This window comes from Haliotis asinina, chromosome 12 (assembly GCF_037392515.1).
Source record: "Haliotis asinina isolate JCU_RB_2024 chromosome 12, JCU_Hal_asi_v2, whole genome shotgun sequence".
NCBI lineage: Eukaryota > Metazoa > Mollusca > Gastropoda > Lepetellida > Haliotidae > Haliotis > Haliotis asinina.
Genome location: NC_090291.1, coordinates 24,978,519 through 24,993,814, shown reverse-complemented (window position 1 = coordinate 24,993,814; position 15,296 = coordinate 24,978,519). Strand labels below are relative to the sequence as shown.

The 15,296-nt window shown below is 43.7% G+C and overlaps 1 protein-coding gene across 1 annotated transcript in view; it reads left to right on the top strand.

The window, feature by feature from the left end:
- The window catches only part of LOC137257437 (putative testis-expressed protein 13C), a 142,705-nt gene that overhangs the window by 110,332 nt on the left and 17,077 nt on the right, over positions 1-15,296 (top strand). The window contains exons 2-12 of the mRNA XM_067794767.1: positions 2,959-3,021; positions 3,819-3,881; positions 4,163-4,225; positions 7,775-7,837; positions 8,635-8,697; positions 8,979-9,041; positions 10,355-10,417; positions 11,215-11,277; positions 12,419-12,481; positions 13,793-13,855; positions 14,653-14,700. Of these exons, the coding sequence (XP_067650868.1) occupies positions 2,959-3,021; positions 3,819-3,881; positions 4,163-4,225; positions 7,775-7,837; positions 8,635-8,697; positions 8,979-9,041; positions 10,355-10,417; positions 11,215-11,277; positions 12,419-12,481; positions 13,793-13,855; positions 14,653-14,700 (678 nt within the window). The remainder of the gene's footprint in view (positions 1-2,958; positions 3,022-3,818; positions 3,882-4,162; positions 4,226-7,774; positions 7,838-8,634; positions 8,698-8,978; positions 9,042-10,354; positions 10,418-11,214; positions 11,278-12,418; positions 12,482-13,792; positions 13,856-14,652; positions 14,701-15,296) is intronic.

Below are 15,296 nucleotides of genomic sequence, written 5' to 3'. Positions count from 1 at the left end.
TTGACTTTCATGAAACTGTGTTTTGACCCTCTAGCACTCCATCAGGAACCCTCCTCTATCATTTGAGCTGGTTTTGAGAGCTGTAGCTCCGATTGACATTTCTACCTATTTCCAAACAATGATGTATCCACTATTACCCATTCACGGGATTACCCTTCCTGGGGTGCCAAAGTTGAATTTCACGAAACCCTGTTTTGACCCTCTAACACTCCATCAGGAACCCTCTTCTATCGTCTGACTTGGCTTTGAGAGCTGTATCTCAGATTCACGTTTGAACCTATTTCCAAAGAATGATGTATCCACTACTACCCATTCACGGGATTGCCCTTCCTTGGGTGCCAAAGTTGACTTTCAGGAAACTGTGTTTTGACCCTCTAGCACTCCATCAGGAACCCTCCTCTATCATTTGAGCTGATTTTAAGAGCTGTAGCTCCGATTCACATTTGTACCTCTTTCCAAACAAAAATGTATCCACTATCAACCTTTCACGGGATTACCCTTCCTGGGGTGCCAAAGTTGACTTTCAGGAAACTGTGTTTTGACCCTCTAACACTCCATCAGGAACCCTCCTCTATCATTTGAGCTGGTTTTAAGAGCTGTAGCTCCGATTGACATTTCTACCTCTTTCCAAACAATAATGTATCCACTATCAACCTTTCACGGGATTACCCTTCCTGGGGTGCCAAAGTTGACTTTCAGGAAACTGTGTTTTGACCCTCTAGCACTCCATCAGGAACCCTCCTCTATCATTTGAGCTGATTTTAAGAGCTGTGGCTCCGATTTACATTTTTACCTCTTTCCAAACAATAATGTATCCACTATCAACCTTTCACGGGATTACCCTTCCTGGGGTGCCAAAGTTGACTTTCACGAAACTGTGTTTTGACCCTCTAGCACTCCATCAGGAACCCTCCTCTATCATTTGAGCTGGTTTTAAGAGCTGTATCTCCGATTCACCTTTCTACCTATTTCCAAACTATGATGCATCCACTTTTAGCCATTCACGGGATTACCCTTCCTGGGGTGCCAAAGTTGAATTTCACGAAACTCTGTTGTGACCCTCTAGCACTGCATCAGGAACCCTCTTCTATCGTTTGAGCTGGCTTTGAGAGCTGTATCTCAGATTCACGTTTGTACCTATTTCCAAAGAATGGTGTTTCCACTACTACCCATTCACGGGATTGCCTTTCCTTGGGTGCCAAAGTTGACTTTCATGAAACTGTGTTTTGACCCTCTAGCACTCCATCAGGAACCCTCCTCTATCATTTGAGCTGGTTTTAAGAGCTGTAGCTCCGATTGACATTTCTACCTATTTCCAAACAATGATGTATCCACTATTACCCATTCACGGGATTACCCTTCCTGGGGTGCCAAAGTTGAATTTCACGAAACTCTGTTTTGACCCTCTAACACTCCATCAGGAACCCTCTTCTATCGTCTGACTTGGCTTTGAGAGCTGTATCTCAGATTCACGTTTGAACCTATTTCCAAAGAATGATGTATCCACTACTACCCATTCACGGGATTGCCCTTCCTTGGGTGCCAAAGTTGACTTTCAGGAAACTGTGTTTTGACCCTCTAGCACTCCATCAGGAACCCTCCTCTATCATTTGAGCTGATTTTAAGAGCTGTAGCTCCGATTCACATTTGTACCTCTTTCCAAACAAAAATGTATCCACTATCAACCTTTCACGGGATTACCCTTCCTGGGGTGCCAAAGTTGACTTTCAGGAAACTGTGTTTTGACCCTCTAACACTCCATCAGGAACCCTCCTCTATCATTTGAGCTGGTTTTAAGAGCTGTAGCTCCGATTGACATTTCTACCTCTTTCCAAACAATAATGTATCCACTATCAACCTTTCACGGGATTACCCTTCCTGGGGTGCCAAAGTTGACTTTCAGGAAACTGTGTTTTGACCCTCTAGCACTCCATCAGGAACCCTCCTCTATCATTTGAGCTGATTTTAAGAGCTGTGGCTCCGATTTACATTTTTACCTCTTTCCAAACAATAATGTATCCACTATCAACCTTTCACGGGATTACCCTTCCTGGGGTGCCAAAGTTGACTTTCACGAAACTGTGTTTTGACCCTCTAGCACTCCATCAGGAACCCTCCTCTATCATTTGAGCTGGTTTTAAGAGCTGTATCTCCGATTCACCTTTCTACCTATTTCCAAACTATGATGCATCCACTTTTACCCATTCACGGGATTACCCTTCCTGGGGTGCCAAAGTTGAATTTCACGAAACTCTGTTGTGACCCTCTAGCACTGCATCAGGAACCCTCTTCTATCGTTTGAGCTGGCTTTGAGAGCTGTATCTCAGATTCACGTTTGTACCTATTTCCAAAGAATGGTGTATCCACTACTACCCATTCACGGGATTGCCTTTCCTTGGGTGCCAAAGTTGACTTTCATGAAACTGTGTTTTGACCCTCTAGCACTCCATCAGGAACCCTCCTCTATCATTTGAGCTGATTTTAAGAGCTGTAGCTCCGATTCACATTTTTACCTCTTTCCAAACAATAATGTATCCACTATCAACCTTTCACGGGATTACCCTTCCTGGGGTTCCAAAGTTGACTTTCACGAAACTGTGTTTTGACCCTCTAGCACTCCATCAGGAACCCTCCTCTATCATTTGAGGCGATTTTAAAACCTGTAGCTCCCATTCACCTCTCTGCCTATTTGCAAAGCAGGACGTATCCACTATAACCCTTTCACGGCATTAGCCTTCCTGGGGTCCCAAAGTTGACTTTCACGAAACTTTGTTTTGATCCTCTAGCACTAAATCAGCAACCCTCCTCTATCATTTGAGCTGGTTTTAAGAGCTGTATCTCAGATTCCCGTTTGTACCTATTTCCAAACAATGATGTGTCCACTATTACCCATTCACGGGATTACCCTTCCTGGGGTGCCAAAGTTGACTTTCATGAAACTGTGTTTTGACCCTCCAGCACTCCATCAGGAACCCTCCTCTATCATTTGAGCTGGTTTTAAGAGCTGTATCACAGATTCACGTTAGTACCTATTTCCAAACAATGATGTATCCACTATTACCCATTCACGGGATTACCCTTCCTGGGGTGCCAAAGTTGACTTTCATGAAACTGTGTTTTGACCCTCTAGCACTCCATCAGGAACCCTCTTCTATCATTTGAGCTGGTTTTAAGAGCTGTAGCTCCGATTCACCTTTTTACCTATTTGCAAACTATGATGTATCCACGATCACCCATTCACGGGATTACCCTTCCTGGGGTGCCAAAGTTGACTTTGACAAAACTATGTTGTGACCCTCTAGCACTCCATCAGGAACCCTCTTCTATCATTTGAGCTGGTTTTAAGAGCTGTATCTCCGATTCACCTTTCTACCTATTTGCAAACTATGATGCATCCACTATTACCCATTCACGGGATTACCCTTCCTGGGGTGCCAAAGTTGAATTTCACGAAACTCTGTTGTGACCCTCTAGCACTCCATGAGGAACCCTCCTCTATCATTTGAGCTGGTTTTAAGAGCTGTATCACAGATTTACGTTTATACCTATTTCCAAACAATAATGTATCCACTATCAACCTTTCACGGGATTACCCTTCCTGGGGTGCCAAAGTTGACTTTCACGAAACTGTGTTTTGACCCTCTAGCACTCCATCAGGAACCCTCCTCTATCATTTGAGCTGATTTTAAGAGCTGTAGCTCCGATTCACATTTTTACCTCTTTCCAAACAATAATGTATCCACTATCAACCTTTGACGGGATTACCCTTCCTGGGGTGCCAAAGTTGACTTTCACGAAACTGTGTTTTGACCCTCTAGCACTCCATCAGGAACCCTCCTCTATCATTTGAGCTGGTTTTAAGAGCTGTATCACAGATTCACGTTAGTACCTATTTCCAAACAATGATGTATCCACTATTACCCATTCACGGGATTACCCTTCCTGGGGTGCCAAAGTTGACTTTAATGAAACTGTGTTTTGACCCTCTAGCACTCCATCAGGAACCCTCTTCTATCATTTGAGCTGGTTTTAGGAGCTGTATCTCCGATTCACCTTTCTACCTATTTCCAAACTATGATGCATCCACTATTACCCATTCACGGGATTACCCTTCCTGGGGTGCCAAAGTTGAATTTCACGAAACTCTGTTGTGACCCTCTAGCACTCCATCAGGAACCCTCTTCCATCGTTTGAGCTGACTTTGAGAGCTGTATCTCAGATTCACGTTTGTACCTATTTCCAAAGAATGGTGTATCCACTACTACCCATTCACGGGATTGCCTTTCCTTGAGTGCCAAAGTTGACTTTCATGAAACTGTGTTTTGACCCTCTAGCACTCCATCAGGAACCCTCCTCTATCATTTGAGCTGATTTTAGGAGCTGTAGTTCCGATTCACATTTTTAACTCTTTCCAAACAATAATGTATCCACTATCAACCTTTCACGGGATTACCCTTCCTGGGGTTCCAAAGTTGACTTTCACGAAACTGTGTTTTGACCCTCTAGCACTCCATCAGGAACCCTCCTCTATCATTTGAGGCGATTTTAAAACCTGTAGCTCCCATTCACCTCTCTGCCTATTTGCAAAGCAGGACGTATCCACTATAACCCTTTCACGGCATTAGCCTTCCTGGGGTCCCAAAGTTGACTTTCACGAAACTTTGTTTTGATCCTCTAGCACTAAATCAGCAACCCTCCTCTATCATTTGAGCTGGTTTTAAGAGCTGTATCTCAGATTCCCGTTTGTACCTATTTCCAAACAATGATGTGTCCACTATTACCCATTCACGGGATTACCCTTCCTGGGGTGCCAAAGTTGACTTTCAGGAAACTGTGTTTTGACCCTCTAACACTCCATCAGGAACCCTCCTCTATCATTTGAGCTGGTTTTAAGAGCTGTAGCTCCGATTGACATTTCTACCTCTTTCCAAACAATAATGTATCCACTATCAACCTTTCACGGGATTACCCTTCCTGGGGTGCCAAAGTTGACTTTCACGAAACTGTGTTTTGACCCTCTAGCACTCCATCAGGAACCCTCCTCTATCATTTGAGCTGATTTTAAGATCTGTAGCTCCGATTCACATTTTTACCTCTTTCCAAACAATAATGTATCCACTATCAACCTTTCACGGGATTACCCTTCCTGGGGTGCCAAAGTTGACTTTCACGAAACTGTGTTTTGACACTCTAGCACTCCATCAGGAACCCTCCTCTATCATTTGAGCTTGTTTTAAGAGCTGTATCACAGATTCACGTTAGTACCTATTTCCAAACAATGATGTATCCACTATTACCCATTCACGGGATTACCCTTCCTGGGGTGCCAAAGTTGACTTTCATGAAACTGTCTTTTGACCCTCTAGCACTCCATCAGGAACCCTCTTCTATCATTTGAGCTGGTTTCAAGAGCTGTAGCTCCGATTCACCTTTTTACCTATTTCAAAACTATGATGTAACCACGATCACCCATTCACGGGATTACCCTTCCTGGGGTGCCAAAGTTGACTTTGACAAAACTATGTTGTGACCCTCTAGCACTCCATCAGGAACCCTGTTCTATCATTTGAGCTGGTTTTAAGAGCTGTATCTCCGATTCACCTTTCTACCTATTTGCAAACTATGATGCATCCACTACTACCCATTCACGGGATTACCCTTCCTGGGGTGCCAAAGTTGAATTTCACGAAACTGTGTTTTGACCCTCTAGCACTCCATCAGGAACCCTCCTCTATCATTTGAGCTGGTTTTAAGAGCTGTAGCTCCGATTGACATTTCTACCTCTTTCCAAACAATAATGTATCCACTATTACCCATTCACGGGATTACCCTTCCTGGGGTGCCAAAGTTGACTTTCAGGAAACTGTGTTTTGACCCTCTAACACTCCATCAGGAACCCTCCTCTATCATTTGAGCTGGTTTTAAGAGCTGTAGCTCCGATTGACATTTCTACCTCTTTCCAAACAATAATGTATCCACTATCAACCTTTCACGGGATTACCCTTCCTGGGGTGCCAAAGTTGACTTTCACGAAACTGTGTTTTGACCCTCTAGCACTCCATCAGGAACCCTCCTCTATCATTTGAGCTGATTTTAAGATCTGTAGCTCCGATTCACATTTTTACCTATTTCCAAACAATAATGTATCCACTATCAACCTTTCACGGGATTACCCTTCCTGGGGTGCCAAAGTTGACTTTCACGAAACTGTGTTTTGACCCTCTAGCACTCCATCAGGAACCCTCCTCTATCATTTGAGCTGATTTTAAGATCTGTAGCTCCGATTCACATTTTTACCTCTTTCCAAACAATAATGTATCCACTATCAACCTTTCACGGGATTACCCTTCCTGGGGTGCCAAAGTTGACTTTCACGAAACTGTGTTTTGACCCTCTAGCACTCCATCAGGAACCCTCCTCTATCATTTGAGCTTGTTTTAAGAGCTGTATCACAGATTCACGTTAGTACCTATTTCCAAACAATGATGTATCCACTATTACCCATTCACGGGATTACCCTTCCTGGGGTGCCAAAGTTGACTTTCATGAAACTGTCTTTTGACCCTCTAGCACTCCATCAGGAACCCTCTTCTATCATTTGAGCTGGTTTCAAGAGCTGTAGCTCCGATTCACCTTTTTACCTATTTCAAAACTATGATGTAACCACGATCACCAATTCACGGGATTACACTTCCTGGGGTGCCAAAGTTGACTTTGACAAAACTATGTTGTGACCCTCTAGCACTCCATCAGGAACCCTGTTCTATCATTTGAGCTGGTTTTAAGAGCTGTATCTCCGATTCACCTTTCTACCTATTTGCAAACTATGATGCATCCACTATTACCCATTCACGGGATTACCCTTCCTGGGGTGCCAAAGTTGAATTTCACGAAACTGTGTTGTGACCCTCTAGCACTCCATCAGGAACCCTCCTCTATCATTTGAGCTGGTTTTAAGAGCTGTAGCTCCGATTGACATTTCTACCTCTTTCCAAACAATAATGTATCCACTATTACCCATTCACGGGATTACCCTTCCTGGGGTGCCAAAGTTGACTTTCAGGAAACTGTGTTTTGACCCTCTAACACTCCATCAGGAACCCTCCTCTATCATTTGAGCTGGTTTTAAGAGCTGTAGCTCCGATTGACATTTCTACCTCTTTCCAAACAATAATGTATCCACTATCAACCTTTCACGGGATTACCCTTCCTGGGGTGCCAAAGTTGACTTTCACGAAACTGTGTTTTGACCCTCTAGCACTCCATCAGGAACCCTCCTCTATCATTTGAGCTGATTTTAAGATCTGTAGCTCCGATTCACATTTTTACCTATTTCCAAACAATAATGTATCCACTATCAACCTTTCACGGGATTACCCTTCCTGGGGTGCCAAAGTTGACTTTCACGAAACTGTGTTTTGACCCTCTAGCACTCCATCAGGAACCCTCCTCTATCATTTGAGGCGATTTTAAAACCTGTAGCTCCCATTCACCTCTCTGCCTATTTGCAAAGCAGGACGTATCCACTATAACCCTTTCACGGCATTAGCCTTCCTGGGGTCCCAAAGTTGACTTTCACGAAACTTTGTTTTGATCCTCTAGCACTAAATCAGCAACCCTCCTCTATCATTTGAGCTGGTTTTAAGAGCTGTATCTCAGATTCCCGTTTGTACCTATTTCCAAACAATGATGTGTCCACTATTACCCATTCACGGGATTACCCTTCCTGGGGTGCCAAAGTTGACTTTCATGAAACTGTGTTTTGACCCTCCAGCACTCCATCAGGAACCCTCCTCTATCATTTGAGCTGGTTTTAAGAGCTGTATCACAGATTCACGTTAGTACCTATTTCCAAACAATGATGTATCCACTATTACCCATTCACGGGATTACCCTTCCTGGGGTGCCAAAGTTGACTTTCATGAAACTGTGTTTTGACCCTCTAGCACTCCATCAGGAACCCTCTTCTATCATTTGAGCTGGTTTTAAGAGCTGTAGCTCCGATTCACCTTTTTACCTATTTGCAAACTATGATGTATCCACGATCACCCATTCACGGGATTACCCTTCCTGGGGTGCCAAAGTTGACTTTGACAAAACTATGTTGTGACCCTCTAGCACTCCATCAGGAACCCTCTTCTATCATTTGAGCTGGTTTTAAGAGCTGTATCTCCGATTCACCTTTCTACCTATTTGCAAACTATGATGCATCCACTATTACCCATTCACGGGATTACCCTTCCTGGGGTGCCAAAGTTGAATTTCACGAAACTCTGTTGTGACCCTCTAGCACTCCATGAGGAACCCTCCTCTATCATTTGAGCTGGTTTTAAGAGCTGTATCACAGATTTACGTTTGTACCTATTTCGAAACAATAATGTATCCACTATCAACCTTTCACGGGATTACCCTTCCTGGGGTGCCAAAGTTGACTTTCACGAAACTGTGTTTTGACCCTCTAGCACTCCATCAGGAACCCTCCTCTATCATTTGAGCTGATTTTAAGAGCTGTAGCTCCGATTCACATTTTTACCTCTTTCCAAACAATAATGTATCCACTATCAACCTTTCACGGGATTACCCTTCCTGGGGTGCCAAAGTTGACTTTCACGAAACTGTGTTTTGACCCTCTAGCACTCCATCAGGAACCCTCCTCTATCATTTGAGCTGGTTTTAAGAGCTGTATCACAGATTCACGTTAGTACCTATTTCCAAACAATGATGTATCCACTATTACCCATTCACGGGATTACCCTTCCTGGGGTGCCAAAGTTGACTTTAATGAAACTGTGTTTTGACCCTCTAGCACTCCATCAGGAACCCTCTTCTATCATTTGAGCTGGTTTTAGGAGCTGTATCTCCGATTCACCTTTCTACCTATTTCCAAACTATGATGCATCCACTATTACCCATTCACGGGATTACCCTTCCTGGGGTGCCAAAGTTGAATTTCACGAAACTCTGTTGTGACCCTCTAGCACTCCATCAGGAACCCTCTTCCATCGTTTGAGCTGGCTTTGAGAGCTGTATCTCAGATTCACGTTTGTACCTATTTCCAAAGAATGGTGTATCCACTACTACCCATTCACGGGATTGCCTTTCCTTGAGTGCCAAAGTTGACTTTCATGAAACTGTGTTTTGACCCTCTAGCACTCCATCAGGAACCCTCCTCTATCATTTGAGCTGATTTTAGGAGCTGTATCTCCGATTCACCTTTCTACCTATTTCCAAACTATGATGCATCCACTATTACCCATTCACGGGATTACCCTTCCTGGGGTGCCAAAGTTGACTTTGACAAAACTATGTTGTGACCCTCTAGCACTCCATCAGGAACCCTGTTCTATCATTTGAGCTGGTTTTAAGAGCTGTATCACAGATTCACGTTAGTACCTATTTCCAAACAATGATGTATCCACTATTACCCATTCACGGGATTACCCTTCCTGGGGTGCCAAAGTTGACTTTCATGAAACTGTCTTTTGACCCTCTAGCACTCCATCAGGAACCCTCTTCTATCATTTGAGCTGGTTTCAAGAGCTGTAGCTCCGATTCACCTTTCTACCTATTTCAAAACTATGATGTAACCACGATCACCCATTCACGGGATTACCCTTCCTGGGGTGCCAAAGTTGACTTTGACAAAACTATGTTGTGACCCTCTAGCACTCCATCAGGAACCCTGTTCTATCATTTGAGCTGGTTTTAAGAGCTGTATCTCCGATTCACCTTTCTACCTATTTGCAAACTATGATGCATCCACTATTACCCATTCACGGGATTACCCTTCCTGGGGTGCCAAAGTTGAATTTCACGAAACTGTGTTGTGACTCTCTAGCACTCCATCAGGAACCCTCCTCTATCATTTGAGCTGGTTTTAAGAGCTGTAGCTCCGATTGACATTTCTACCTCTTTCCAAACAATAATGTATCCACTATTACCCATTCACGGGATTACCCTTCCTGGGGTGCCAAAGTTGACTTTCAGGAAACTGTGTTTTGACCCTCTAACACTCCATCAGGAACCCTCCTCTATCATTTGAGCTGGTTTTAAGAGCTGCAGCTCCGATTGACATTTCTACCTCTTTCCAAACAATAATGTATCCACTATCAACCTTTCACGGGATTACCCTTCCTGGGGTGCCAAAGTTGACTTTCACGAAACTGTGTTTTGACCCTCTAGCACTCCATCAGGAACCCTCCTCTATCATTTGAGCTGATTTTAAGATCTGTAGCTCCGATTCACATTTTTACCTATTTCCAAACAATAATGTATCCACTATCAACCTTTCACGGGATTACCCTTCCTGGGGTGCCAAAGTTGACTTTCACGAAACTGTGTTTTGACCCTCTAGCACTCCATCAGGAACCCTCCTCTATCATTTGAGCTGGTTTTAAGAGCTGTATCACAGATTCACGTTAGTACCTATTTCCAAACAATGATGTATCCACTATTACCCATTCACGGGATTACCCTTCCTGGGGTGCCAAAGTTGACTTTCATGAAACTGTCTTTTGACCCTCTAGCACTCCATCAGGAACCCTCTTCTATCATTTGAGCTGGTTTCAAGAGCTGTAGCTCCGATTCACCTTTCTACCTATTTCAAAACTATGATGTAACCACGATCACCCATTCACGGGATTACCCTTCCTGGGGTGCCAAAGTTGACTTTGACAAAACTATGTTGTGACCCTCTAGCACTCCATCAGGAACCCTGTTCTATCATTTGAGCTGGTTTTAAGAGCTGTATCTCCGATTCACCTTTCTACCTATTTGCAAACTATGATGCATCCACTATTACCCATTCACGGGATTACCCTTCCTGGGGTGCCAAAGTTGAATTTCACGAAACTGTGTTGTGACTCTCTAGCACTCCATCAGGAACCCTCCTCTATCATTTGAGCTGGTTTTAAGAGCTGTAGCTCCGATTGACATTTCTACCTCTTTCCAAACAATAATGTATCCACTATTACCCATTCACGGGATTACCCTTCCTGGGGTGCCAAAGTTGACTTTCAGGAAACTGTGTTTTGACCCTCTAACACTCCATCAGGAACCCTCCTCTATCATTTGAGCTGGTTTTAAGAGCTGTATCTCAGATTCCCGTTTGTACCTATTTCCAAACAATGATGTGTCCACTATTACCCATTCACGGGATTACCCTTCCTGGGGTGCCAAAGTTGACTTTCATGAAACTGTGTTTTGACCCTCCAGCACTCCATCAGGAACCCTCCTCTATCATTTGAGCTGGTTTTAAGAGCTGTATCACAGATTCACGTTAGTACCTATTTCCAAACAATGATGTATCCACTATTACCCATTCACGGGATTACCCTTCCTGGGGTGCCAAAGTTGACTTTCATGAAACTGTGTTTTGACCCTCTAGCACTCCATCAGGAACCCTCCTCTATCATTTGAGCTGGTTTTAAGAGCTGTAGCTCCGATTGACATTTCTACCTCTTTCCAAACAATAATGTATCCACTATCAACCTTTCACGGGATTACCCTTCCTAGGGTGCTAAAGTTGACTTTCAGGAAACTGTGTTTTGACCCTCTAGCACTCCATCAGGAACCCTCCTCTATCACTTGAGCTGATTTTAAGAGCTGTAGCTCCGATTTACATTTTTACCTCTTTCCAAACAATAATGTATCCACTATCAACCTTTCACGGGATTTCCCTTCCTGGGGTGTCGAAGTTGACTTTCACGAAACTGTGTTTTGACCCTCTAGCACTCCATCAGGAACCCTCCTCTATCATTTGAGCTGGTTTCAAGAGCTGTATCACAGATTCACGTTTGAACCTATTTCCAAAGAATGATGTATCCACTATTACCCATTCACGGGATTACCCTTCCTGGGGTGCCAAAGTTGACTTTCAGGAAACTGTGTTTTGACCCTCTAGCACTCCATCAGGAACCCTCCTCTATCATTTGAGCTGATTTTAAGAGCTGTAGCTCCGATTCACATTTTTACCTCTTTCCAAACAATAATGTATCCACTATCAACTTTTCACGGGATTACCCTTCCTGGGGTTCCAAAGTTGACTTTCACGAAACTGTGTTTTGACCCTCTAGCACTCCATCAGGAACCCTCCTCTATCATTTGAGGCGATTTTAAAACCTGTAGCTCCCATTCACCTCTCTGCCTATTTGCAAAGCAGGACGTATCCACTATAACCCTTTCACGGGATTACCCTTCCTGGGGTCCCAAAGTTGACTTTCACGAAACTTTGTTTTGATCCTCTAGCACTAAATCAGCAACCCTCCTCTATCATTTGAGCTGGTTTTAAGAGCTGTATCTCAGATTCCCGTTTGTACCTATTTCCAAACAATGATGTGTCCACTATTACCCATTCACGGGATTACCCTTCCTGGGGTGCCTAGGTTGACTTTCATGAAACTCTGTTTTGACCCTCCAGCACTCCATCAGGAACCCTCCTCTATCATTTGAGCTGGTTTTAAGAGCTGTATCACAGATTCACGTTAGTACCTATTTCCAAACAATGATGTATCCACTATTACCCATTCACGGGATTACCCTTCCTGGGGTGCCAAAGTTGACTTTCATGAAACTGTGTTTTGACCCTCTAGCACTCCATCAGGAACCCTCTTCTATCATTTGAGCTGGTTTTAAGAGCTGTAGGTCCGATTCACCTTTTTACCTATTTCCAAACTATGACGTATCCACGATCACCCATTCACGGGATTACCCTTCCTGGGGTGCCAAAGTTGACTTTGACAAAACTATGTTGTGACCCTCTAGCACTCCACCAGGAACCCTCTTCTATCATTTGAGCTGGTTTTAAGAGCTGTATCTCCGATTCACCTTTCTACCTATTTCCAAACTATGATGCATCCACTATTACCCATTCACGGGATTACCCTTCCTGGGGTGCCAAAGTTGAATTTCACGAAACTCTGTTGTGACCCTCTAGCACTCCATGAAGAACCCTCCTCTATCATTTGAGCTGGTTTAAAGAGCTGTATCACAGATTCACGTTAGTACCTATTTCCAAAGAATGATGTATCCACTATTACCCATTCACGGGATTACCCTTCCTGGGGTGCCAAAGTTGACTTTCAGGAAACTGTTTTGACCCTCTAGCACTCCATCAGGAACCCTCCTCTATCATTTGAGCTGGTTTTAAGAGCTGTAGCTCCGATTGACATTTCTACCTCTTTCCAAACAATAATGTATCCACTATCAACCTTTCACGGGATTACCCTTCCTGGGGTGCCAAAGTTGACTTTCAGGAAACTGTGTTTTGACCCTCTAGCACTCCATCAGGAACCCTCCTCTATCACTTGAGCTGATTTTAAGAGCTGTAGCTCCGATTCACATTTTTACCTCTTTCCAAACAATAATGTATCCACTATCAACCTTTCACGGGATTACCCTTCCTGGGGTGCCAAAGTTGACTTTCACGAAACTGTGTTTTGACCCTCTAGCACTCCATCAGGAACCCTCCTCTATCATTTGAGCTGGTTTTAAGAGCTGTATCACAGATTCACGTTTGAACCTATTTCCAAACAATGATGTATCCACTATTACCCATTCACGGGATTACCCTTCCTGGGGTGCCAAAGTTGACTTTCATGAAACTGTGTTTTGACCCTCTAGCACTCCATCAGGAACCCTCTTCTATCATTTGAGCTGGTTTTAAGAGCTGTATCTCCGATTCACCTTTCTACCTATTTCCAAACTATGATGCATCCACTATTACCCATTCACGGGATTACCCTTCCTGGGGTGCCAAAGTTGAATTTCACGAAACTCTGTTGTGACCTTCTAGCACTCCATCAGGAACCCTCTTCTATCGTTTGAGCTGGCTTTGAGAGCTGTATCTCAGATTCACGTTTGTACCTATTTCCACAGAATGGTGTATCCACTACTACCCATTCACGGGATTGCCTTTCCTTGGGTGCCAAAGTTGACTTTCATGAAACTGTGTTTTGACCCTCTAGCACTCCATCAGGAACCCTCCTCTATCATTTGAGCTGATTTTAAGAGCTGTAGCTCCGATTCACATTTTTACCTCTTTCCAAACAATAATGTATCCACTATCAACCTTTCACGGGATTACCCTTCCTGGGGTGCCAAAGTTGACTTTCACGAACCTGTGTTTTGACCCTCTAGCACTCCATCAGGAACCCTCTTCTATCATTTAAGGCGATTTAAAAACCTGTAGCTCCCATTCACCTCTCTGCCTATTTGCAAAGCAGGACGTATCCACTATAACCCTTTCACGGCATTACCCTTCCTGGGGTGCCAAAGTTGACTTTCACGAAACTTTGTTTTGATCCTCTAGCACTAAATCAGCAACCCTCCTCTATCATTTGAGCTGGTTTTAAGAGCTGTATCTCAGATTCACGTTTGTACCTATTTCCAAACAATGATGTATCCACTATTACCCATTCACGGGACTACCCTTCCTGGGGTGCCAAAGTTGACTTTCAGGAAACTGTGTTTTGACCCTCTAGCACTCCATCAGGAACCCTCCTCTATCATTTGAGCTGGTTTTAAGAGCTGTATCTCAGATTCACGTTTGTACCTATTTCCAAACAATGATGTATCCACTATCACCCATTCACGGGATTACCCTTCCTGGGGTGCCAAAGTTGACTTTCACTAAACTGTGTTTTGACCCTCTAGCACTCCATCAGGAACCCTCCTCTATCATTTGAGGCGATTTTAAAACCTGTAGGTCCGATTCACCTCTCTGCCTCTTTGCAAAGCAGGACGTATCCACTATAACCCTTTCATGGGATTACCCTTCCTGGGGTGCCAAAGTTGACTTTTATGAAACTGTGTTTTGACCCTCTAGCACTCCATCAGGAACCCTCTTCTATCATTTAAGCTGGTTTTAAGAGCTGTATCTCCGATTCACCTTTCTACCTATTTCCAAACTATGATGCATCCACTATTACCCATTCACGGGATTACCCTTCCTGGGGTGCCAAAGTTGAATTTCACGAAACTCTGTCGTGACCCTCTAGCACTCCATCAGGAACCCTCTTCTATCGTTTGAGCTGGCTTTGAGAGCTGTATCTCAGATTCACGTTTGTACCTATTTCCAAAGAATGGTGTATTCACTACTACCCATTCACGGGATTGCCTTTCCTTGAGTGCCAAAGTTGACTTTCATGAAACTGTGTTTTGACCCTCTAGCACTCCATCAGGAACCCTCCTCTATCATTTGAGCTGATTTTAAGAGCTGTAGCTCCGATTCACATTTTTACCTCTTTCCAAACAATAATGTATCCACTATCAACCTTTCACGGGATTACCCTTCCTGG